This window comes from Ciconia boyciana, chromosome 12, assembly GCF_034638445.1.
Source record: "Ciconia boyciana chromosome 12, ASM3463844v1, whole genome shotgun sequence".
Classification (NCBI taxonomy): domain Eukaryota; kingdom Metazoa; phylum Chordata; class Aves; order Ciconiiformes; family Ciconiidae; genus Ciconia; species Ciconia boyciana.
In genome coordinates this window covers 11,636,336-11,658,257 of record NC_132945.1, presented here as the reverse complement: position 1 = coordinate 11,658,257, position 21,922 = coordinate 11,636,336, and the positions used below count along the sequence as shown (strand labels likewise).

At 42.0% G+C, this 21,922-nt stretch overlaps 1 protein-coding gene across 9 annotated transcripts; it reads right to left on the bottom strand.

The window, feature by feature from the left end:
• Positions 1-152: 152 nt before the first annotated feature.
• Positions 153-21,848, bottom strand: GCNA (germ cell nuclear acidic peptidase). Of its 9 annotated transcripts, none has more exons than XM_072876725.1 (12): positions 21,071-21,844; positions 20,727-20,989; positions 19,843-19,889; positions 17,199-17,259; positions 16,758-16,831; positions 14,825-15,265; positions 13,293-13,464; positions 12,049-12,193; positions 10,092-10,230; positions 6,860-7,064; positions 4,680-4,814; positions 153-1,530 (listed from the first exon to the last, which is right to left on the bottom strand). In XM_072876725.1, the coding sequence occupies exons 1-12, from the start codon at positions 21,083-21,085 to the stop codon at positions 1,524-1,526; spliced, it is 1,704 nt and encodes a 567-aa protein (XP_072732826.1). In that variant the 5' UTR covers positions 21,086-21,844; the 3' UTR covers positions 153-1,523. The 9 variants fall into 9 exon arrangements, with proteins under 9 accessions (XP_072732826.1, XP_072732823.1, XP_072732824.1 ...); XM_072876726.1 differs by lacking the exon at positions 153-1,530 and adding an exon at positions 5,403-5,531 and having other exon boundaries at positions 4,679-4,814; positions 21,071-21,848; XM_072876722.1 differs by lacking the exon at positions 153-1,530 and having other exon boundaries at positions 1,537-4,814.
• Between the last annotated feature and the right edge of the window lie 74 nt (positions 21,849-21,922).

The following is a 21,922-nucleotide window of genomic DNA, read 5'->3' as shown; positions in this document are numbered from 1 at the left end:
GAGGAAGGTCTCTCCCCCATAGGCTGGCTCTCTGAGAAAAAGTAAAAAGTGTAATTATCAATAATTTGTGATAGATGGCTCCCGAAACACAGAGGTGACAGCAATGCTGAGTACAAAGACAAGATCCACTTCATGAACAACAATTTTATCATAGCATAAGCCAGTGTCACACAATACAGCAAAGTGATAGCCTTAACCCATCTCCCAGAAGTGATAAGCAGCACACAAATACTGATAAACAATATATACAGCAAGTAAGGTGTTACATAACACAACTCTGAGAACCAGTAAGTCAAGACTGTTGACCAGCGACTACTAAACTAATATAATAAATGCTTATAACAAATTTGTTTTAACACACTCTGGTCAGATCTGTTATCATCTCAGCCCTTCGTGCCCTACGTTGGGCTCCAAAAAGGACTGGCATGGTTTAACCCCAGTCGGCAACTAAGCACCACGCAGCCGCTTGCTCACCCTCCCCGCTCCCGGTGGGATGGGAGAGAATCTGAAAAGCACAAGAAAACTTGTGGGCTGAGATAAGAACAGTTTAATAATAATAATAATAATAATAATAAAGGAAAATAACAAGAGAGGGAGAGAGGGAGGAACAAAACTGAGGGAAAAACAAAAAAACAAGTGATACAACCGCTCACCACCCACCGACTGACGCCCAGCCAATCCCCGAGCAGCAATTGCTTCCCGCTGGCCAATTCTCCCCGGCCAGTTTATATACTGAGCATGACGTATGGTATGGAATAGCCCTTTGGTTAGTTTGGATCAACTATCTCGCCTGTGCCCCCTCCCAGCTTCTTGCCCTTGACTAGTGTAAATATTACTTAGCAACAACTAAAACATCAGTGTGTTATCAACATTATTCTCACTCTAAATCCAAAACACAGCACTATACCAGCTACTAGGAAGAAAATTATCCCTATCCCAGTGGAAACTAGGACACTTCCCAACTTCTTGTGTTCCTCCAACCTACTTGATGATAGGGTGGTGTGAGGAGCAGAAAAGGCCTTGATGCTATGTAAGCACTGTTCATCAGTAACTAAAACATCAGTGTGTTATCAACACTATTTTTAGCACAAATCCAAAACATAGCCCCATACAAGCTACTATCAGGAAATTTAACTGTATCCCAGACAAAACCAGTACATTCCCCAACCCTTATACCATTTACATTATGCTCAGGTCCCACACTATCACAATACATCCTCATTCACCACCACCACCCCCCTTCCCATACTTTGGTATATATATACACACACAGATATCATTCCCTTAGTCTGTTGACCACCCCCCTGTCTGTAAAACATCCATGAATGTCCACAAAATGTTAATTGCATTCATTTAGTCTATGAGTTTGGGCTCCATCTGTGATGGTGTTCACTCAGGACAGGAGAGGTGGTGCGTGGCATGGAGTCACCGGGCACCAAAACCAGCTCAAGTTGGGTCACTGCTGCATTTACACTGCTTCTTGTGAGGTTCATCCTTCATTGGTTCAGGTGGTTTCTGCTGTACTACTTCCTATAACATGCAATGCAAATCCGGGGTTACAACAGTTTAAAGCTATTTCTATTACAATCTCCACTCCTGGTCCCTTTGGGCCAGGTTATAGGGTTTAACATTGCAATGAACTCCTCCCCTTGCCCCTAGTCCGGCTAGCAGCAATGGGTTCCTGCTACACTACCTTTAACATATGACAGCCACAGCAGTGGTGACATAGAGCATCATATAACATTGCCATCATACAACTCAAATCACAGGTTATTTTCACCCAGGATTAAATCCCCTTGAGGTACACAGCGGACTTCCCCATCTTTCTGCATTACCCACCAAGTGAACCCAGGTCCTTGAGCAAAAACAATCCCACAAATAGGTTTGCACTTTCCCAAGGAAGGAGTAACCCAGGCAGTTTTTCCCAGCCAGTTCCTTAGGTGTACAACAGGGATCTTATCTCCTTCCACAGTCCGCAAGGGTTTTGATTGGGCAGTGTCAGGTCAACTGGCTAGTTAATGCTAGGGGATCTGCCAAGTGACTTCTATAACATTTGCATCCCAATGCTTGAATGTTCCAGCACCCATTGCTCTCAGTGTAGTTTTTAACAGTCCATTGTTATCATTGAGTTTGCCCAGAGGTTGGTGCATGATAGGGGATGTGATACACCCAATGCCATGCTCCTTAGCCCAGGTGTTTGAGGTTGTTTTGGAAACGTCTGATTCAATTCTTTCAGGGGTGCTGTGTCACCATAAAACTTGCTTTTCAAGGCCCAAGATAGTATTCTGAGCAGTGGAATGGGTCACAGGGTGTTTCCAGCCATCCAGTAGTCACTACCACCATTGTAAGCACATGGTGCTTGCCATGGCAGGTTCGTGGTAGCATGATATAATCAATCTGCCAGGCTTCCCCATATTGACATTTCAGCCATCATCCTCTATACCAAAAAGGGTTTAGCTGCTTAGCTTGTTTGATCATGGTGCACATCTTACATTCATGGATAACCTATGCAATGGCATCAATGGTCAAGTCCACCCCTCAATCATGAGCCCATTTGTATGTTGCAACCCTTCCTAGACATGCTGATGTGTCATCGGCCCATCAAGCTATAAATAGCTCACCCTTATGTTCCCAGTCCAGATCCACCTGAGACACAGTTCAATTCTAGTAGCCTGGTTCACCGGCTCTTTGCTTCAATGTTCTTCAGTGGCACGACTCTTGGGTATGTGAGCATCTACGCATCAGGTACTTTTATCACCAGGTTCTCTACCCGAGCAGCAACATCTTGCCATGATTCAGCAGCCCAAATGGGTTTACCTCTGCGCTGCTAGTTGGTACACTTCCATTGCTGTAGCCACCCCCACAGAGCATTTGTCACCATCCATGAGTCAGTATAGAGATTTTTCTCATTCAGCAATATCTAAAGCCAGCAAGATGGCTTTCACTTCTGCAAACTGATTCGATTCACCTTTTCCTTCAGCAGTTTCAGCAGCTTGCTGCGTAGGACCCCACAGAGCAGCTTTCCACCTCCAATGCCTTCCCACAATACGACAAGGCATACTGCTTTTCATTTGCTGGTAATTTACTATACAGCAAGGCCTCTTCAGCACAGGTCACCTCCTCTGGCGACACTCCAAAGTTTCAGCCCTCTGGCCAGTCCATGATCACTTCCAAGATTCCTGGGCAGTCGGTTTCCCATTTGAGCCCATTGCATTACCAAGCACGCAACCCACTTACCCAATGTAGCATCAGTTGCATGATGCAGAGAGAGGACCTTTCCTTTGAACATCCAGCCCAGCACAGGCAATCGAGATGCCAAGAGGAGCTGTGCTTCAGTACCAACTATTTCTGAAGCGGCTCAAACTCCTTCATACGCTGCTAATGTTTCTTTTTCAGTTGGAGAGTAATGGGATTGATAAAGGCAGGGCAGGAGGTGAGGAGCAGGGAGAAGTATTCTCAACAGCAAGCAGGGTGACCTGCTGTACGTGAAACTCAAAACTAGCTAGGAGAAATCATAAGTTTTCACATACTATACCTACACAGCCACGGTTAAATTGAAACAAAGAAGCCTAGTTCATGGCCACAGTTGGTATTAAAATTGGCATTTATTGATTATTCAAAATTACTAATCCCCTGAGAAATTTGTTCACAGCAGACACAAACACTGTAACACACATTCAGTCATGTTCTACATGAAAGACTTAAGTCATCTGACTAGACCTTCTAATTCTACAGTGGAAAGTGTTTGAATTTGCTTTCCCCAACCTGACCTTTTGCATCTATTTTAGCTTCTATGAAGTCTCAGCAACAGAGGCACAACTGCAATCAAAATTTAATCAGAAAGAGCTTTGATCTCACTGAGGGACAGAGGGCTTTGCAGACACTCACGCTTTCTCTAACAGATTTGAGGCATCATCTACCTACCACTTACTTTTAACAAAAACAGCCAAGGATCACTCAAGAAACTCTCCTTGGGAGAATGCCTGAACCCATGTTGAAGCGTTCCTCAGGTCTGCCTCTTTTCCTGCCTGCAAGTCACCAGACAGAATCAGAAGGCTTTGGCTTGTGGGCCTGGATTTTTCTTGCATCTGGCAATTCCAGACAGATGTACACCTAGCAGTTCTTCAGCACATATACAGAGTCTATAGCATATCAGCTACCCAGATGAAAGAGTAAATCCATTGCTCACTGGAGTCACTCAAGACACGCTATGAAGCACTATGTGTAAATACCATTCAGAAAATTCCAGACAAACATAGCAAGTCAGTCCCATGAAGGCCCTAGAACTGCATCCTCCCAGGCACAGGTGGTGTTTACCTGAAGTCTAATAAGGATACCCTCACTTGTGCATCGCCATGGACTTTCTACCATCATTACTTCTTGCTCACTTTTGCCCATTTTAGAAAACGCCTTAAGGTCTTCTTTATTAGAAGTATTTAATGCTAAAATATTAAAGTTACCTGGAATCCTCCAACACACATTCTTAGACTCACGTTAGACTCCTTTACTACTACATACAAAATTTAAGTGGCATCAAGAAAGGAAGTATAATGAGATATTACAAGGAATCTTGAAGCTTAGTTTTTAAAGCAAAATCAGCACTGAGTTTCCGCATGACTTCTGCATGACTCAGCCCATGCTGTTGTCTTTTAGTAAGTCCATAGTTTTCTTTCACATACTTTGCAAAGGGCGTTAGATGTGTCCTCCTAGCAGGAGTGCCATCCTTTCGAGTGGGATGACTCAGGACCAGCTGCCCCCCGCAGAATGCACACACAAAGCGCTCTGTTTCCAGAGACTTGGAATGACGTCCAATCCTGAAATGGAAAAATAAGTACTTTGATTTCACACTTGCGGTAGAGAGTACTTGTGGGAAAGGGCTCCTTTCTCTTCTGCCAGGTTACTTAAGTCAGATTTCTAAGCTAGCATTTTAGAACAGGAAACAGACAACTCACTTCACACAGTGGGAACAACCAAATCTGTATCACACATTTCTCTACCCTAGAACTTTTTCCACTGCTTTTTCAGCTTGGTTCCTTCCTCTGTCTCTTTTACTCTCACAGCCTAGTAGTATGAAGTGCTACAACATTTTGAAACACCTCCACAACCCATGTATCAACTACTCCTTGGAGTTTCTCCTCAAAGTCATCGCCATCAAATCTTCTCAATGCTCTGTTGCATCTAAGCAACTAACGCATTGCAGAGTCATACTAAACACTTCAGGAAGATTCCTTCATATGTGAAATAGTTTCCTTCCAGTGCTTCTGGAAGTAGCACATATGATCCTGAGAAAAAAAATCCCATGCATGCTTTCTAAGCATGCATTTAGGCCCTAAAGTTGGGGAGGAATAATAATAATTTTTTTAAAAATTAAAAAAAAAAAAAACCCACACAAAAAAACCCACCATTGTCAGCCACTTTCCTGGGCTACGCAGAACTGAATTCACAAAACTTTATGCTCTCCCACGCAGACTGAGGTCATTACATACAGAAGCCTGTGGTCAGGTACAATCTTCCAGAAAAGGCAACAGCTTCTATACCCATGAAAGGTAAGAAACCTGTAAAATCACTATAGCAACTATTTCTTCTGCTTGATCTCAGCAACATATATAGTTCTCATTTCACAAATGCAGTAAGCAAGACAGAAGTCTGATGGCCAATGTTGCAATCTATCAGTAGATCTGTGTCCTAGCTTCAATCCTTCACATCACAGTGCTGTTCACATCTGTGTGGCTACAGACATCTATTCTTCCTTTAATATATACACAACCTGAAAGAGTCCATGAGGTAAAAGATCAACTAGAAAATTGACTATAGCTTTTAGAGTTGTAAACCAATAGAATTCATTATATTGTTGGTCTCTACATTTTACTTAGCACTGCCATAACAAAGATGCAAGATTAGTCGAAATGTTTAGTCCTAATTCAAAGTCATCAAGACACAAAACCCAGAAAGCTTCCTCTGATACTTTGTTCTAATATCTAATTACTGTCACACATTTTGTGCGTAGTTTTTATGGGGACTTGTTCCGCTTTTGAATTTGTTACTAACTGGCTTCTTTCAGCATCAGATGGTCCTCAGTATCTTTACAAGGATGAGCATATAAAAAGTAACTCAGTCCATCATGCCAAGTCTAGCACTTCCCTTGTGGACTGTTTTTCCTTAGATCAAACCTAGATTGTTGTCATGGCACATTCAAAGATACTTTGTAAAATGTAAAGTGTGGATAGATTTCAAAAGAACATGGAATGCCTTATTTCTGCAACACATGCTTGTACTTTGCTTACATGCATTCTACAGGGATGTGCCAGATCCAGTCATTGATCCGTCAGTGTAGGCCCACAAGTATTACTCCTGATGTAGTACTTAATTAAGACTGGAAATACCACCTTCTATCAGAAAGCCTATAATAGGATCAGTGTCGATCATGAAATCAGAGATAAGTGGTTAAAACTTTCACAAGTTCACTCAATATTAACTACAGTAGAAGGTGAATCCAAATTTACATAATTTGAGCAATGTTTGAAAAGTGAGAGCAACCACATGGGGTGTGACCTTTCCCCGCCATGTCCTTCAAAGCTGAGGCACATATTCTGATCTCTTACTGCTTCCCAAAGACCTTCCATCATCACCAATGGTCCTCAGGAGACATTTCTGCCTGTCCTGACCTCTGAACTGGAACTGAAACAAACATGGAATCACGTAGTGAGGTTCTGTGGACTCAGGAAATGTGAAGTGACAACTCAGAGAGTATCCCAATTGCTTCACAGTTTAAGAGACCCATGATTTTTAGACACAGGAAACTGCCAACTTAGAGACAAAGTTAATACATAGTCATAAGCAAGATCAAAATATTACTCACATAGCTTTGCACAGAACACACTCATAGATGAATTTGTAATTAATCTCATAGCTGTGGCATCGTGTTACTACTGGCAGTTCCGGATGAATCACAGCTGATTTATTGGCATAGAATCTCCAGAATTGTCCGTGTCCATCACGAACACCATTGATCAGCCAGGTGGCTGCATGGCAAGCCTCATGAACTAGCGTGTCTCGAAGACGATCTTGGGGTAAGGCAAACAGAAGATATTAAGATCAGTGAGATATGGGGAAGTATGGACTTTCATCCTTGGTCACTGCTTCAGACCTCTGACACTAATTCTTTATTAAGATGCAAGTTATTTTGGAGGTTGAAATTACCAATGTTTTGATAAGATAAAACGCCCCAAAACAAGGTTTTAGTGCATTTCCAGTTTTGTGATTAGCCCTAATTCTGCATCCTCATTACTTCCCTGCATGCCTAATCTGTTTGGGGTTTTTTTGTTGTTGTTCAGGTTTTTTTTGTTTTGTTGGGTTTTTTTAAATGAGATCTGAAATACCTTTATTTAGACCAAGATTCATTGATTGCTTTTGTAACGTTGATATTTTTCATCCAGAAACAACTAGAGCAGAGCACTGAATTTTCTCCACAATTAGAATAGAATATTTCAGTTGGAAGGGACCTACAATGATCATCTAGTCCAACTGCCTGACCAAAAGTTAAAGCATGTTATTAAGGGCATTGTCCAAATGCCTCTTAAATACTGATAGGCTTGAGGCATCGACCACATCTCTAGGAAGCCTGTTCCAGTGTTTGACCACCCTCTCAGTAAAGAAATGCTTCCTAATGCCCAGTCTAAACCTCCCCTGGTGCAGCTTTGAACAATTCCCACGCATCCTACCACTGGATACCAGGGAGAAGAGATCAGCACCTCCCTCTCCACTTCCCCTCCTCAGGAAGCTGTAGAGAGCTTGTAGGGTCACCCCTCAGCCTCCTTTTCTCCAAACTAGACAAACCCAAGGTTCTTAGCCACTCCTCATAGGACATTCCTTCCAGCCCTTTCACCAGCTTTGTTGCTCTCCTCTGGATGCGTTTAAGGACCTTCACAACCTCCTTAAATTGTGGGGCCCAGAACTGCACACAGTACTCAAGCTGAGGCTGCACCAACGCTGAATACAGCAGGATAATCACCTCTTTTGACAAGCTGCTTATGTTGTGTTTGATGTACCCCAGGATGTGGTTTGCCCTCTTGGCTGCCAGGGTACGCTGCTGACTCATATTGAGCCTGCTGCCGACCAGCACCTCTAGATCCCTTTCTGCAGAGCTGCTCTCCAGCCACTCCTCTCCCAATTTATACTTGTGCCTGGCATTACTCCATCCCAGCTGCAGAATTCAGCATTTTGGACTTGTTAAATTTCATCCCATTAATCATTGCCCAATGGTCCAATCTATCTAGATCCCTCTGCAAAGTATCTTGTCTCCTAGGAGAGTCAACAGCACCTCCCAGTTTGGTATCATCAGCAAACTTGCTCATGGTGCATTCAACTCCTGCATCCAGATTGTTGATAAATATATTGAACAGGACTGGCCCTAGAATTGAACCCTGAGGAATACCACTAGTGACCGGTTGCTAGCCAGATGCGGCCCCATTCACTGCAACCCTCTGAGCTCTGCCCTTCAGCCAGTTCTTCACCCGGCACACCATGAACCTGCTCGTCCCACAGCTGGACAACTTGTCCAGAAGGATGCTGTAAGGGACAGTATCAAAAGCCTTACTAAAATCCAGAAAAACTACATCCACTGCCTTCCCTTCATCCACTAGGTGGGTGACCTTATCATAGAAAGACATCCAATTAGTTAAACAGGACTTGCCCTTTTTGAACCCATGCTGACTGTGCCTGATGACTGCATTATTCTTTAAATAGCTGTCAGTAGTACCCAGTATGATCTTCTCCATAATTTTTCCAGAATGTGAGGTTAGACTAACAGGTCTGTAGTTTCCTGGGTCTTCCCTCACACCATTCTTGTAAATTGAAATAACATTGGCTAGCTTCCAGTCAGCAGGGACCTCCCTAGACTCCCAAGACCTTTGACAGATGATCAAGAGGTGTCCTGCTATAACATCCGCTAGCTCCTTCAGTACTCTGGGGTGAATCCCATCAGGCCCCATGGACTTGTAAACATTCAGCTGACACAGCTGGTCCCTGACAACTTCAGTGTCCACAAATGGAAAGTCACTGTTCCCACACTCGTGGTCCTCCAACTCAGGGGACTGGGCAGCCCAAGGTCTGTCAGTTTTATTCAAAACTGCAGCAAAAAAAAAAAAAAAGCATTGAATGCCTCCACTCTGTCTTCATCCCTATTAGTCAGATGACCATCTTCAACAAGCATCAGTCTAATGTTTTCTTTAGACCTCCTCTTGCTATTAACGTACTTTAAAAAAGCCCTTCTTGTTATCTGACACAACACTGGCCTGTTTCAACTCTAATTGAGCTTTGACCTTTCATGTCTTCTCCCTGCATATACGAACCACAGCTCTGTGCTCTTCCTGCAAAGCCTGACCTCACTTCCAGAGATTATGCAATTTCTTTTTCCTCTTGAGCTCCACGAGGAGTTCCCTGTTCAGCCAAGCTGGTCTTCTGCCCTGCTTGCTTGACTTATGACACAATGGGATTGCCTGCTCCTGTGCTTCTAAAAGGTGCTTCTTAAAAACTGACCTGCACTTACGGACTCCTAAGCCCTCAAAAGCAGATTCCCAGGGTACTCTGTTGTATCTCTCACATCGAATTTATTAAGCTTACTTCAATATATTCTATTAATTACAGAACTAGTTCTCCTACAGTAACTGCAACATTCATTTCCCCAAATTGGGAGGGGATGAGGGAGAAATGAGTTACAGTACCCACCACATAACTTAATTTGGCACTGACCTGTCTTTATTCCAGCTTTAAATACTACCAACAAGGTGGCTAGCTATGATGGAAGTAGTCAGATTTTAGATTGCCATTATAGTACATATAGAATTAGAGTAACCTATAGGTCTTCAAATCAATAAGAAATATAAACAAAATACTGCAGTTAGCATGAATACATCTCTGTTCTCACATTTTGTAAATTTGTCCAGCCTCTTAGAAGGGTTGTGAGGACATGTACTACTATTAATGGATTTATTTATTCAAGGTAATATGAAATTTCAAAGCAGGGTCCAGTTCCAGATCTCTTAGGCCTCAGATTCATGTTTTTATCTCAACATATCTTTTCTTTTACCTACCTGCAGAGTCACAGACTTTCTCAGAAAGTTCTATGCGAGCATAACGCTTTGCTTCAGGACCTTCTGTCTGCCCAGTTACACAATATCCTGCTGTTTTTCTCATTTTCTTATTCCAGATTATTACCATTTTCTCTGGTAGCTGAAAAACAAAACAGTACATGTAATCTGCCCTCTCTTACCTTCTTCTAGTACTCTGGCTTCCCCTTATATTTACTGCAAAGCCAGTACAGGATGTCTCTGTTAGTGCCCTTAACACTGTTGTCACTCAAGATGCAAACCCACCCTCCATGGCTTATTCCCATCATCAGTTTTTCTGTAACCAACATTGGGAGTTTCACAATGCAGGATGAGACAAAAAGTCCCTTAGTTCTTCCATTCTGCCTCCAACAGCGGCTAACACATGCTGCTTAAGAGGAAATATAAGGACAGGTCAGGCATAAAACAGAATTTCCTCTTCAAAAAAAAAGTACTCTTCCCAACTGCTAGTCATTTGCAAGACAACACCTCACTGAGCCACAGGTGGTTCCTTCGCATTAAATAGCCCTTGAAGTTGTTTTCTGGTGTTTTGGGGAAACAGTGTGTGTGTATGTTTAAGAATACATATGCATGTTAGCATCCACAATAGCCTATGTTCAGAAGTTCCACAGCTTAATAATTTACAGGTCAAGTACCATCTGCTTTGGTCGTTCTGAACCTGCAACTTGCCATTTTAATTTGACGCACCTTCAGACTGCGAGAGGGTAAATAATCATCCCTTGCTTATCCTCTGTGCTGCTCCTGATTTTATAAGCCCTCATCATATCTATCTTGGTTAGCTCTGTTCTTTTACTAACAGTTTTATGTCACCTAAATTAGTTAATGAGCTTAAGTAAATGGTCCAACAGTAGTAAGTGGCAGCACAGGTACAGCGCTGAAGCACTGGGGAGCAAGATATTTTGCTTTCAGCAATAGTGAGCCTGTTCAGCTCAGCTTTATGTGAAATCATGACCTCACCCTGTCCTTGGTCAGCTCAACAATATTTTCTCAGCTGCACAGAAACATTTTCCTTCCTGAAGAAAATTCTATTGGAATTACTGAGGGCAGCGTCCTTCCTTTCAAGGATGTTTCTCACCAGAAGAGGGTCTCCAGTATCCCAAAAGATGTAAAGGTCAAGACAGCAGTTCTCTGAAATTGAACCTTCAATTTGAAACACAACTTTAGGTCCACCCAAAACTGTTATTCAAAGGATAAGCAGCTTTTTAATCTGTTCCAGAATGGCAGACATGAACATGCAATAGGAATGATGAAGACTGCATGTAGCATGGCTAAGCACAAGGCAAGAGGCCCTAACAACAAAGGGAAGTGCTTTTATTCATCAGCTCCCTGCTCCCCAACATATGCTCCCACCACTTGCCTTTTGTCAGCTGCAGGCAAGAAAGTTGTGCTATGACTAGCTATTAGGCTGTGGTAATGCTGCAGAGTTCACTAGTACGTATTACTTCAGTGAATGAGCAACGGTGGTAGGCAACCTTGAGCTTCTTTCAGCAGCAGAAAGCCATAGCTGCCTTTGCTGGTGTCTACTACCACAGAGGTAGCAACAGAAACATTCCTGGACTGCTGAGTTGATGACCATGCTGGTACATGAAGATAAATATCAGTCACCTCTTCAAAGATGAAACTGATCCAAGGCCCCTCATGTAGCAGTTTCTCTCATCAAGGACTCTTGGACACCATCCAGACTGCTCACTTAAGGATGGTACACCATTACAGCTGGGAAAGCAAGCCAAGCTGAAAACTGCGGCATCACAGTGGTGATAAACCCCTTTCAAATAAATTGCTTGAACTAATTCAAACATAAGCCATTGCTATAAAGCTTAACTTCTACTAACCGAAGAGGATAAAGAACAATCACATCAAAAAGTGACGAGCAACATATTAACCAGCATCTTAGAATTGTAGTTTTTGTTTTGAAGCCAACCTTCTGCTCAAAGATGGTACTATTATACAGACAGTAGAGCTTCTGTGCCAGCTCCTCTTTATTTTTCTTGAAATACTTCACATAGTGGGAAGCCGGATTCGAGAGATCTTGCAAGAAACAGCCAGGCACTGAGCACACCCTGAGCCTGCAAGAAAAGCCATAAAGCAGTTTACTGAAGTACAGAAATATCACACTGAAAAATAACAGCCACTTTATAGCCAATAAAGATCTCTGGCATGCTGCCGCTGGCATAAACCTCTCCTGACTCTTTTCACTAGCTTGCCCTCATGAGGCCAGTGGGGCGCACATGCTTATACTGTCATCTTCCCCCTTCAGGGGCATGGAGGGGCAGAGCTGTTGCAGTAGTTCTGCAGTTATTTCATTAAGTCACAAAACTAGATTATGAGGACTCCTAAGTAGGAAAAGAGGGTGGCTCAGATCTTTGTGACACAGCAAGCCACAATTATACCAAAACTTGATCAATATATGAACAGCCCTAACATGATCACCCACAATAAAGGTGTATTTTCAGAAACATAGCCAAAGATGTTCTGGGAATCCTCGGGAATTAATTCAGGGGAAGTAGATATTCCACTAGGATGACTACTTCCAATACTGCAGCATTCTGACAAAGCATCAGCTTTGAAGACATCATTTAAATGTTTTGTATTGGTATACAGAGTTATAAAATGACTGAAGAAAACATCACATGGCTAAAAGGCAGAATAAAGGCAGCTATTAGAAATTAAAGACATTCTTCTGAAAAGCTTAAGCTGCATCCACATATAGAAAAAGAAACATGAATTCTGCAAGTTATAAGGATACAGGTCAAAAATATCAAGGCAAGCTTGTTAAAAGGCATAAAATATTAATAGAATCAGTTCTGATATATTTTCAGAGGCAGGCAGCTAGATAGATATAATCTGTAGGGCCAGCACACGTTAGAAGTATGCTGTGCCAAGACAAGGAATAGCAAGAGAGCTAACATTTACAAAGAAGATTTGACACTTGTCAGATTTATTTGTCATCAATTCCTCTAAGCGGAGATTAGTTTATATTCTCCCTGTCATACCTGAGACTGAAAGCTTTGATTTCCAGCTATTTAACCATTAACAACGGCTGAATTGGTAGCAGAAGTTTCTGGGTACCAGAAAAATTGGAACATCATCCTAGGCAAAAAGCTTAGCATCTCTTTGTCCATCTATAATGGTCCTAGAATGTAGTAAAGATGGAGAAACACTTACCTTTTCTCTGTCTTTGCTGATTGTGAGCAACTGACCAACTCATTCCTATGAATTCTTGCAGAAGCCATTATCCTGGAAGGTGTTTCTTGAAGTGAAATGGAGTTTGGCCTTGGTGTGTTGACTCCCTCCCCTTTCAAGGGCTGGGCACCTTCACAGGGTGGTTTGATGTTTTCTAGTTCAACAGAAAGACTCACAGGATTACACACTGTCAAAGAATTGGGAGCACAGATGCCAGCAACCAGGTAACAGACAACAGTGAAAAAAAAGTCAAATATTCCACCTCAGCATACACACTCTTACTGTGCATACTTGAATGCCAAGGCTTTTACAACTGATGGAAAGGTAATTTGCTGCTATATACTACAAAAATTACCATTCAGTGAAGGAGTGGCAAACTCCAAACTTTCAAACATTCAGCTAGGAGGAAGTGGAGGGAAAAGCATTTGTGACCTCACTCAGGCATTTCTGTGACATTTCACCAATTTAAAAATACATCATCAGCACACTGGAAGCAGTAATGGAGAGACACCATTTGAACAAAAAAATTGTTCTAACCTTCTGACATGTCATTTGTTTCACAGGCAAGTTCTAATCAGATAGCTGCCTACTTCCCCAGTCCACATCTGGACAGATTGCTAAAATGACTGACCCTCACACCAGAAATCAAGGACTGCCTCAAGGTTTGCAGTCTCAGTAGATGTTGTCTCTGCTGGCTTTTCTGTAACTGTTCCTCTATTTGGGCCACTTGTCTGCTTTCACTATTCAACCATATAGAGAGAAGCCAATGCAGCTGCCAGCTCACTTCTGGAACATGTTTAGACCACATTGACATACTCCAATTAAAGAAAAAAAAATCTGCTCTTTCCCAGGGCATATTTCTATGCTGTCAGCCATCCTCCTCCATCATCTCCTTGCCCTAAACTAGTCCTTGTTAGTAAGGAAGGCACCCTGTTTTACTCTTCTAGAAAGATACTTGTTTTCACCTGCTTTTACTCAGCAATAGTCCTCTTCCCCCTTTGCAATCTTTCAGTTGGAGCTCACTTCAGTTAGTCAAAGGAGAGAAGGAGGTACTGATTTAGGACATTCTCATTATATACTGTATTTTAAATAAAGTAAATTATAAATCCAAATACTAAATTAACAGTATCTAAATTGCTCTAAATTTCAGTCTTACCAAAATGACAGCTTCACATTAACTGCTATTATACATTAAAAAAAAAAATTAGTTAACATCATTCAAAACCACCAGTTAGATTTGTTTTCAGAACAATTTTAAAAAATAAAAATGCCTACAATTATAGGAATTACAAAAACAAGCAATAGTGGAAAAACAAATCTTGATACCACAAGACTACTAGAATCACTTTTCAGAATGCTCAGAGGAATAATTTCTGATTGCATCAAATTCAATTGCAAGATGCTGGGTTGCACTTCTAAGGCATATGCGCCACACAAATGAAAAGAATTAGGCAATTAGCACTACCATTGCTGCCAATGGGTAACTTGCAAGTTAGCTAAGAACAATTGCTTACCTATTGTGCTTGGCTGGTAGACAGTTTTACTTGCGCTTAAGATTGGTTTTTGGGGTATACTTTGTTTCCTTATCCGTTCTATTAATGATTCAAATTCGTCATCTGAGCTATCTGATTCTACCTCTGTACTTTGTTGTAGTGCCACAGTTGGCACTTTATTTTCTGTACTCTTTTCATAGCTTCTTTCTTTCCTTCTAACAAGCAAGTCTGGACTGCTTCTGGAAACTGACTCTTTCTGATTTTGTGGAGGTGAGAGTTTTATGCACCTCCGACTCTCTTTCAAGTCTTTCACTCCCCCTCTTTGGTAGTTATGCCATGAACTTTCTACAAAGACAGAATCTTCAGTGTCACTTGAAGCCTCTGGATACTGCAATTCTTGGAAGCAAGTGTTTTTCTTTCCAGAAGTCACCAACTTCTTTGGGGCCTGAAGATCCTTCTGTGCTGCAATTCAAAAGAAACTGCTTAAAGTTTTGATAATTTCATTTAGGAGACCTGCCTTTGTCTTAACACAAAAAAAAATCCCTTGAAAGATAGGAAAACACAAAGAATAGAAAGGTATCTTTGCATTTTCTTTATTACACCCTGCTCATTTACCATCATACTAAATGGAAAGTCACTGAAAGATGTATAAAAAAAGAGTAGCTTAAACCCCATGTATGTATACATCAGCCATCAGGCCTAACAATCCTGAATAGGTAGCTAGAGCTGGCATAATCTTCATTCCCACTAACAAAAGCTATGTGCATGTAAGAGTAAGGCTGAACATTTCATATTAAAGTTTTATAAAACCACCAAGTGAAGGGTTACTTAAAAAAATGCTCAGCCTTAGCTGATCACACCATAGCCTACATCACAAAGTGCATGCTTGCCAAAAAACAAGGCTTCTCACATCTCAGATTTGACCTACTAAGATCAAGGGGTCATGTCAGATCTATTGGTGACATATTTTTTTTTTAATTATGCTTCTGGTTCACTTTGCTTCCCCCATTTCCCCTCCAGAAACCATTCCGTTAGCTTTTTACAGTCTGCAGCTGGCATACATGTTTCAGGGCTGACATTCACACCAGCTGCAAGAGATCCCACCCTTCTTGATCAGGGGTCAGAGCTTCTCCAAGTTCATGTGAGATCACTATTATCATCCCTCATCTACTAGAATTCTATTACCTGATCACTGGCCTAGTGGCTCTCTCAAGAATTCCAGAGCCTTGTTCACTCCTAGGAAAGTGCAGTTTGCTCGTATCAATGAGAAGTGCGCCAGACACTGCTCTGAATGTTAGTAAACCAAGGCACTGTCCATCCCTTGGGGGAAAACAAGGATCCTCTGTTCAGATAAGCACTGAAACCCCTCAAGTCATGGTTTGCCACAGCATCTTGTAGCCAGTGTTAACACATAGGACTTTGGCTAAAGAAGCTCCAAATTAAAGGACCCTATCTGTGACTCTGCAACACCCAAAGGCAAGACTGGCCTGTTTACCAACATCTGCATCAAATTAAAGGTATCTAGCTTAACAACAGTTACCTTCCTTCTTTACTCAGTGTCTTTTGGCCACAGAATGAGCTGGTACAGCCACAGGAACACTGTTTTGCATATATTAAGTCCTCTCTCCACAGTGATCATCCCATATTTGCAGCTCAGTCTAATCAACCATGAGTTGCTACCCTTTTCACAGACCCAAATACTAGCAGATAGTCCACAGTATCTGCAGACCTACAGCAATGCTTCAAAATGTACACCTGTCAGAACAGTATGACCATGCTTTCCTCTGTTACCTCCAGAGGAAACAGAAAAGCCTCTGCTCTGTTTACCCTCAAGGAAGAGACAACGTGATCTTATGTTTAACGAGCTCTCAGAAATTTATGAGCTCAGCAATGAATGCTATCTTTCCACCCATTAAAATTCCTGCTTCATATTTGCTGTTGGACAATTACTTGCCATTCTTTGTTGTGCTCTTTCTCACTTTAAAGTCCAAGAAGAAATCACCCATGTCATCAATTGAGTCATTCAAACTGTAAAACAAGCAAATAATGTGAAAAATGGTAGGCATACGCAGGAAAATAGAAGAGTAAGTTTGCCTTACCAAAAAAGCAAACCAAGAAAAAGCCACCCAATATAACATTAACAGTTGCTCACAGCAAATGTTACCAACTATGTCCATTAATAGGAATGGCAATACAGTATGTACACCCCCAAACATCCCATTTTACATTTGACCTGAGCATACAGATTGAACACATAACAGTTCTTCTGTCTGCGCTCACTCCTATACATGTATCTGCCTATGAATCACTAAAACTTTTGATCATTCTTCTGTATTCTGAATAGTAGATGTGATACAGAAAACAAATATATAAACATTGAAAAGTCACTACTTACAGCACCCACCTTGCATCCACCTTTTTAGAAACAGATTTGGGAGTTTTCATTCTAGCTAAAACTGAAACAATAAAAGATTAACTAAGAACAAGGTTCTGCTTCTTTTGTTATGCATTTAAGACAAAAGTTTGCAACTAGCAAAAATTCAGTCTAAAGTCTTAAAAAAATATAAACATAAGAATCCTTTACATATAATTCCAACTCTCAATTCCTCAAAGCTGACAGCAGCTATCTAGCACTTCCTTCATTATTAAATCCTTGCCCAGCACAAAACCAGGTAAGAAGTGCTGTTATATATCTTGCAGTATCCAGTATAGCTTCCTCATATATGTGGATCACTGGGGGTGGAACTGAATGGGTTTATCAATATTTTCTCCAAGCATTTCAATGACTGCAGGAAGTAGTTTTCCTACTACAAAGAGGTGTCCATATGCTTATTGCACTAAGTGACTCCAAAAAAATGTTCAAACAAAAGGGTAACAATAATACCCCATTGCAGTACTGCAATTCAATACTTTTCAATTTAAATTACTTTAAACTGAAAATACTTTAATTCAAAGTGTTTTAATCACTCCAGGAATATTGTGTTGACTGCTAAACATGAAAACATGGTTCAGGCAGCAGTACTGCACATGCTTGCAGTAGTGACTCTTGAGAGATTATCAGAAACGCCATCAAAATTTCACATACCTTCATCATTATGAGAGATTCAGGAAAGCTGAAGGGCAACAAACTTCACTAAAGCATAATTCAGGCTGGGGAGAAGGGAAACAACTGTCCCTTCTTCAGGGCCGAAACAGCAGTTAAAGAGTGTTTGTTCTCACAATCTGAAGCTACATACATGACTTCAATGGGATTATAAACTTTTGCACTATACCATAAGACCAAAACTAGAAGATAGGTTTGCTTGATAAAGCTTTTATGGCTGATTGGTAGATTCTGCTACCAGGAAGAGCAGCTGAGCTACACCCAAATGCTACCCTGAAAGCACACTATAAGTTAAAAAACATAAGATGGGACTGAATGTTTCCCTCTTTGAAGAACACAAGGAGCGGGGGGCAGAGAATTCAAGACCTTGAAGCTCAAAAAGTATTTTGATGAATAAGTTATTTTCAGTTTTAGTACCCAGTAGTCTTCACGGCTACCTTCATTACAAAAGAAGTAAACACAGCATCTGCTGCCTTCCAAACCACCACATCAAGGTGACCCACTGAAGCACAAATGGCCAGCAGCCAGAAGCTTTCCTAGATAATCATAACCACAGTGTTCCTAGACTATGAAGCAGCACCAAACTAATAAGGCTGACAGCTGGTCACAGGAAACCAAAAGCTTACAGAAAAATACGACTTGCTACTTAATAAATCAATTCTTTATTTTCTTGTCTCTTGGCACATATTTTCATTTCACTCTTTCCTAAAACTGTCACTATAGTGATAGTATGGCAACAGAATATCTGTGCAAATATTCCACTCCAAGCCCCAACTAGTTACTCTCAGCTACCTTCCATGCCAGAGCTGACACATGACTTTGGCCTCATCAGCCTCCTGGACGGAGGAGACAAAAAGAGTAGCAAAAGAGAGCAGACTGTCAAATATTTAAGTTTTAAAAATTACAGGAAAGTGAACAATGACCTAATGAATGGACAGTATTGAAACATTTATCAGATTTAAAAGCCCAGAGGTAGTGCAGGAACTATACACAGAATTTTAATTCAACTGGATGTAAGTAATAAGGCTTGACAACGTTTAAGATCACTCACATGGCATTGAGCTGGAGCACAGCATGAACTCTAAAGTTAAGAGAAATCTGCTTTAAAAGCAGCTGGACTAACACAAGAGTGATGCAAAAGGCAAAATAGATAGATACAACTTGTTGCCTTACCATTTCTACCATCTCTGTTCAAATGTTAAATACATAATGAGGAACATACTGCAAGGTATACAAACCTTTAAATTACTTACTGGTCTGAAACCTACTTGAGATGTGGTAGAGCCATAATCAGTCCATCTAAGGAACAAGCTAAATAGAACTCTTGCAACAGGAAAAAAAAAAACAGTGTGTACTCAGCTACCCTAGCACAAAACAATAGTCATAATGGCTATTACCAGCAAGAAAAATACAAATATCAGGTTTTGTATGTACAGGCTAAACAAAGATAGGAAGTTATGCACAGCAGAAGCCATCATGTAAAACTTGGTATTCAATTCCATCTTACCAAGACCTTGAGCCACTATGAAAAGCTAAAAACGTCCCTCCGACTGGTTAAGACTCATGCAGCAAAACCCGTGACACGTAAGAGGGAATTCTGAGTAGTTTAGACATGTTTGGAAGAGTAACTGCTTAGAGAAAATGTTTATTCAAAGATGCTCCATAGGCTAAGAAGGAAGCGAGTGACAGGGAACAGACAAAACTGAGGCAACAAGAAAAATAATGCAAGGCAAAAAGCATCCCAGATTGAGACACAAGATTCAAGAACACTCACTGTGGCATATAGCTACCAACACTGCACTGCAAGGAGAAAATGTACTTTGCATCAGGAGCAAAGAAAGAAAATCATGCGTAAAAACTACTTCACTATAACTAGATAGAAATGTGTCCTTTTCATACTCCTTCAGAAAACAAACTAACATGTACTATTACTTACACATTTCAAATTCATCATCACTGCTGGAAGAGAAGTACAGGGCATGGCTGCAAAAATTAAATGCAAAATAGTATCAAGAACATTAGGTCAACAGCAAGTAGATCTGCATCTCTACTGGTCTGAAATACCTGTGAACACGAAGAACCAAATATATACTGAAAAAACACTGAATATCTCAAATAGGCTGAACTATTTTAAATTATTTAAAATAGAAATATTAGAACTTGTACACTAAAATTTATAAAAACTATATATGTTCGATATTCAAGTAGTAATCAATCGCTGTCAAAACCTGAAAGATTGAACCATTTGGAGACACAGGCTTAGGACATTACACTGGTTTAAGTTCAAATTGGGTATCAGAAATCAGAAGGGACAGAAAGCTTGTTTCTCATCTTGCGCATGGTATATGATCAGGTAGAGAACGCTGGGTTCTATTAAGTCTGAAACCTCAAAACACGCAACAATGAGAAACAAGCCACTTCTGTATAAAGTGCACTTTAATATGGTGGCCATGAATATTTAGCAAACTGCAGTAGTTTTCATAAAGCTATTTTAAGATGCAGAATGGATGCATTATCACTTGGACTGCAATTCTCATGCAAATGTAGAGGCAAGCCATAATACTCTGACAAAAAACGGGCATTAACAACTTGAAAAATACACTATACAACAGCTTAAAAATATGAGGACAGCTTATTTTAATTACATTAAAGTTACCCAAACCTTAAAGACTATAATTCTGAAACATGCTAATACCTACCAATTATCATAAAACAATTGAGGGCATAATCTAAAATCATATTTAGATATGATCAATGAAAATAATGAAGGACGCGAGCACGCGTGGCATGGGGCTGCTGCCCCACCGTGCGCCACCTCACCTGCCGCCCCGCCGGCCCTGGGTCCCTGCGGCCACTCTTCCTGGGCTGCGTCCGCCTGAAGCCAAACCGCAGTAAGAGCTGCCATCGCACGAGTCTGAGGGCCCGCCGTCAGGACGTCCCCCGGCCCTGCTCCCCGCCCGCCCCCGGCGCTGTCCGTGTGTGGGGGTGACGGCGGCAGCGGGGCGCTCCCCACGGCCCTCACCGCCCCGGGGAGCCTGGGAGCGCCTCTGCTGCGGCGGGGCCCCATCCCGTGCCTCCTCGAGCTGCAAACGAAAGAGAGCATGAGCGGCCCGCCAGGCCCCGGGACGGGGTGGGGGGAAAAGGGGTGGCGGCCCCCCACGCACCGCTGCCCGCTCCATCCCGCTTCAAACCGCCCGCGCCCCGCCGCAGTGCTTCCGGGGCACGGGGCCAGGCCGCATGCGCGGCGCCCCGCGCCTGCGCACGAGTGAGGGGGACGGGCGGGCCTAGCCCGCACAGCACCCCCCCCCGTGGGCTCGCCGCTCTTGGCGACGGGGGAATCAGTACCGGCTCCAGCTGAACGGCAGATTCAGCCATCGGCAAACACAGACGTAGATTGTAAAAGGGTTGTTAACCCCCCATCGTGATACTAGACAGCTGTTGCTAACAGGAGAGGGTGCAACAGTAACTACAGCCAGGCTCCCTTCCTGAGGCATTCAGGCAGCAACGGCAGCCCACCAAGAAAGGGGGGTTGCTCATCAGGCAGGGTACACCCAGCACCAGCAGGGACTGAGTAACCTAGGTGCACCAAGCAGCAGCACCCGGCAGAAACTGGAGCATCAAGCTAAGTACAACCAGGAGACAAACTCACCTGCTACATATCAACACCCCTAGTACCATTAGCAAGGTTGACACTAATTTCAAATTGCAGTCCTTGACCCACCACAGAGATTTAGGAGTTGGGCAATGTTATTGTTGCTTATTCAAAACAAAAATACTAATTTACACATAGGCCACGACCTTCAAGGTACCACAGAGTTTGACCTGAGATGACAGCACCGTGAAGGCCAGAAGAAACAAGCTGCTGCAAGGCCCCAAAACACTTCTGAATTAAGCTTGCACACACACTACAGCTTTCATGTTTGGGTGGGTTTAGTCTAACCTAGTGGAAACAAATATCTATGTACAAAATCTACACTTACCTGGGACTATTTCTGCTGAAATAAATAGCATTATTT

Excerpts from the sequence above, each read along its gene's own strand:
- GCNA (XM_072876722.1), bottom strand. Across the intron at positions 13,465-14,824 it reads CTACCAGCCAAGCACAATAG|AAAACATCAAACCACCCTGT; the intron begins GTAAGCAATTGT and ends CTGTTGAACTAG. Across the intron at positions 12,194-13,292 it reads TCAGCAAAGACAGAGAAAAG|GCTCAGGGTGTGCTCAGTGC; the intron begins GTAAGTGTTTCT and ends CTTTTCTTGCAG.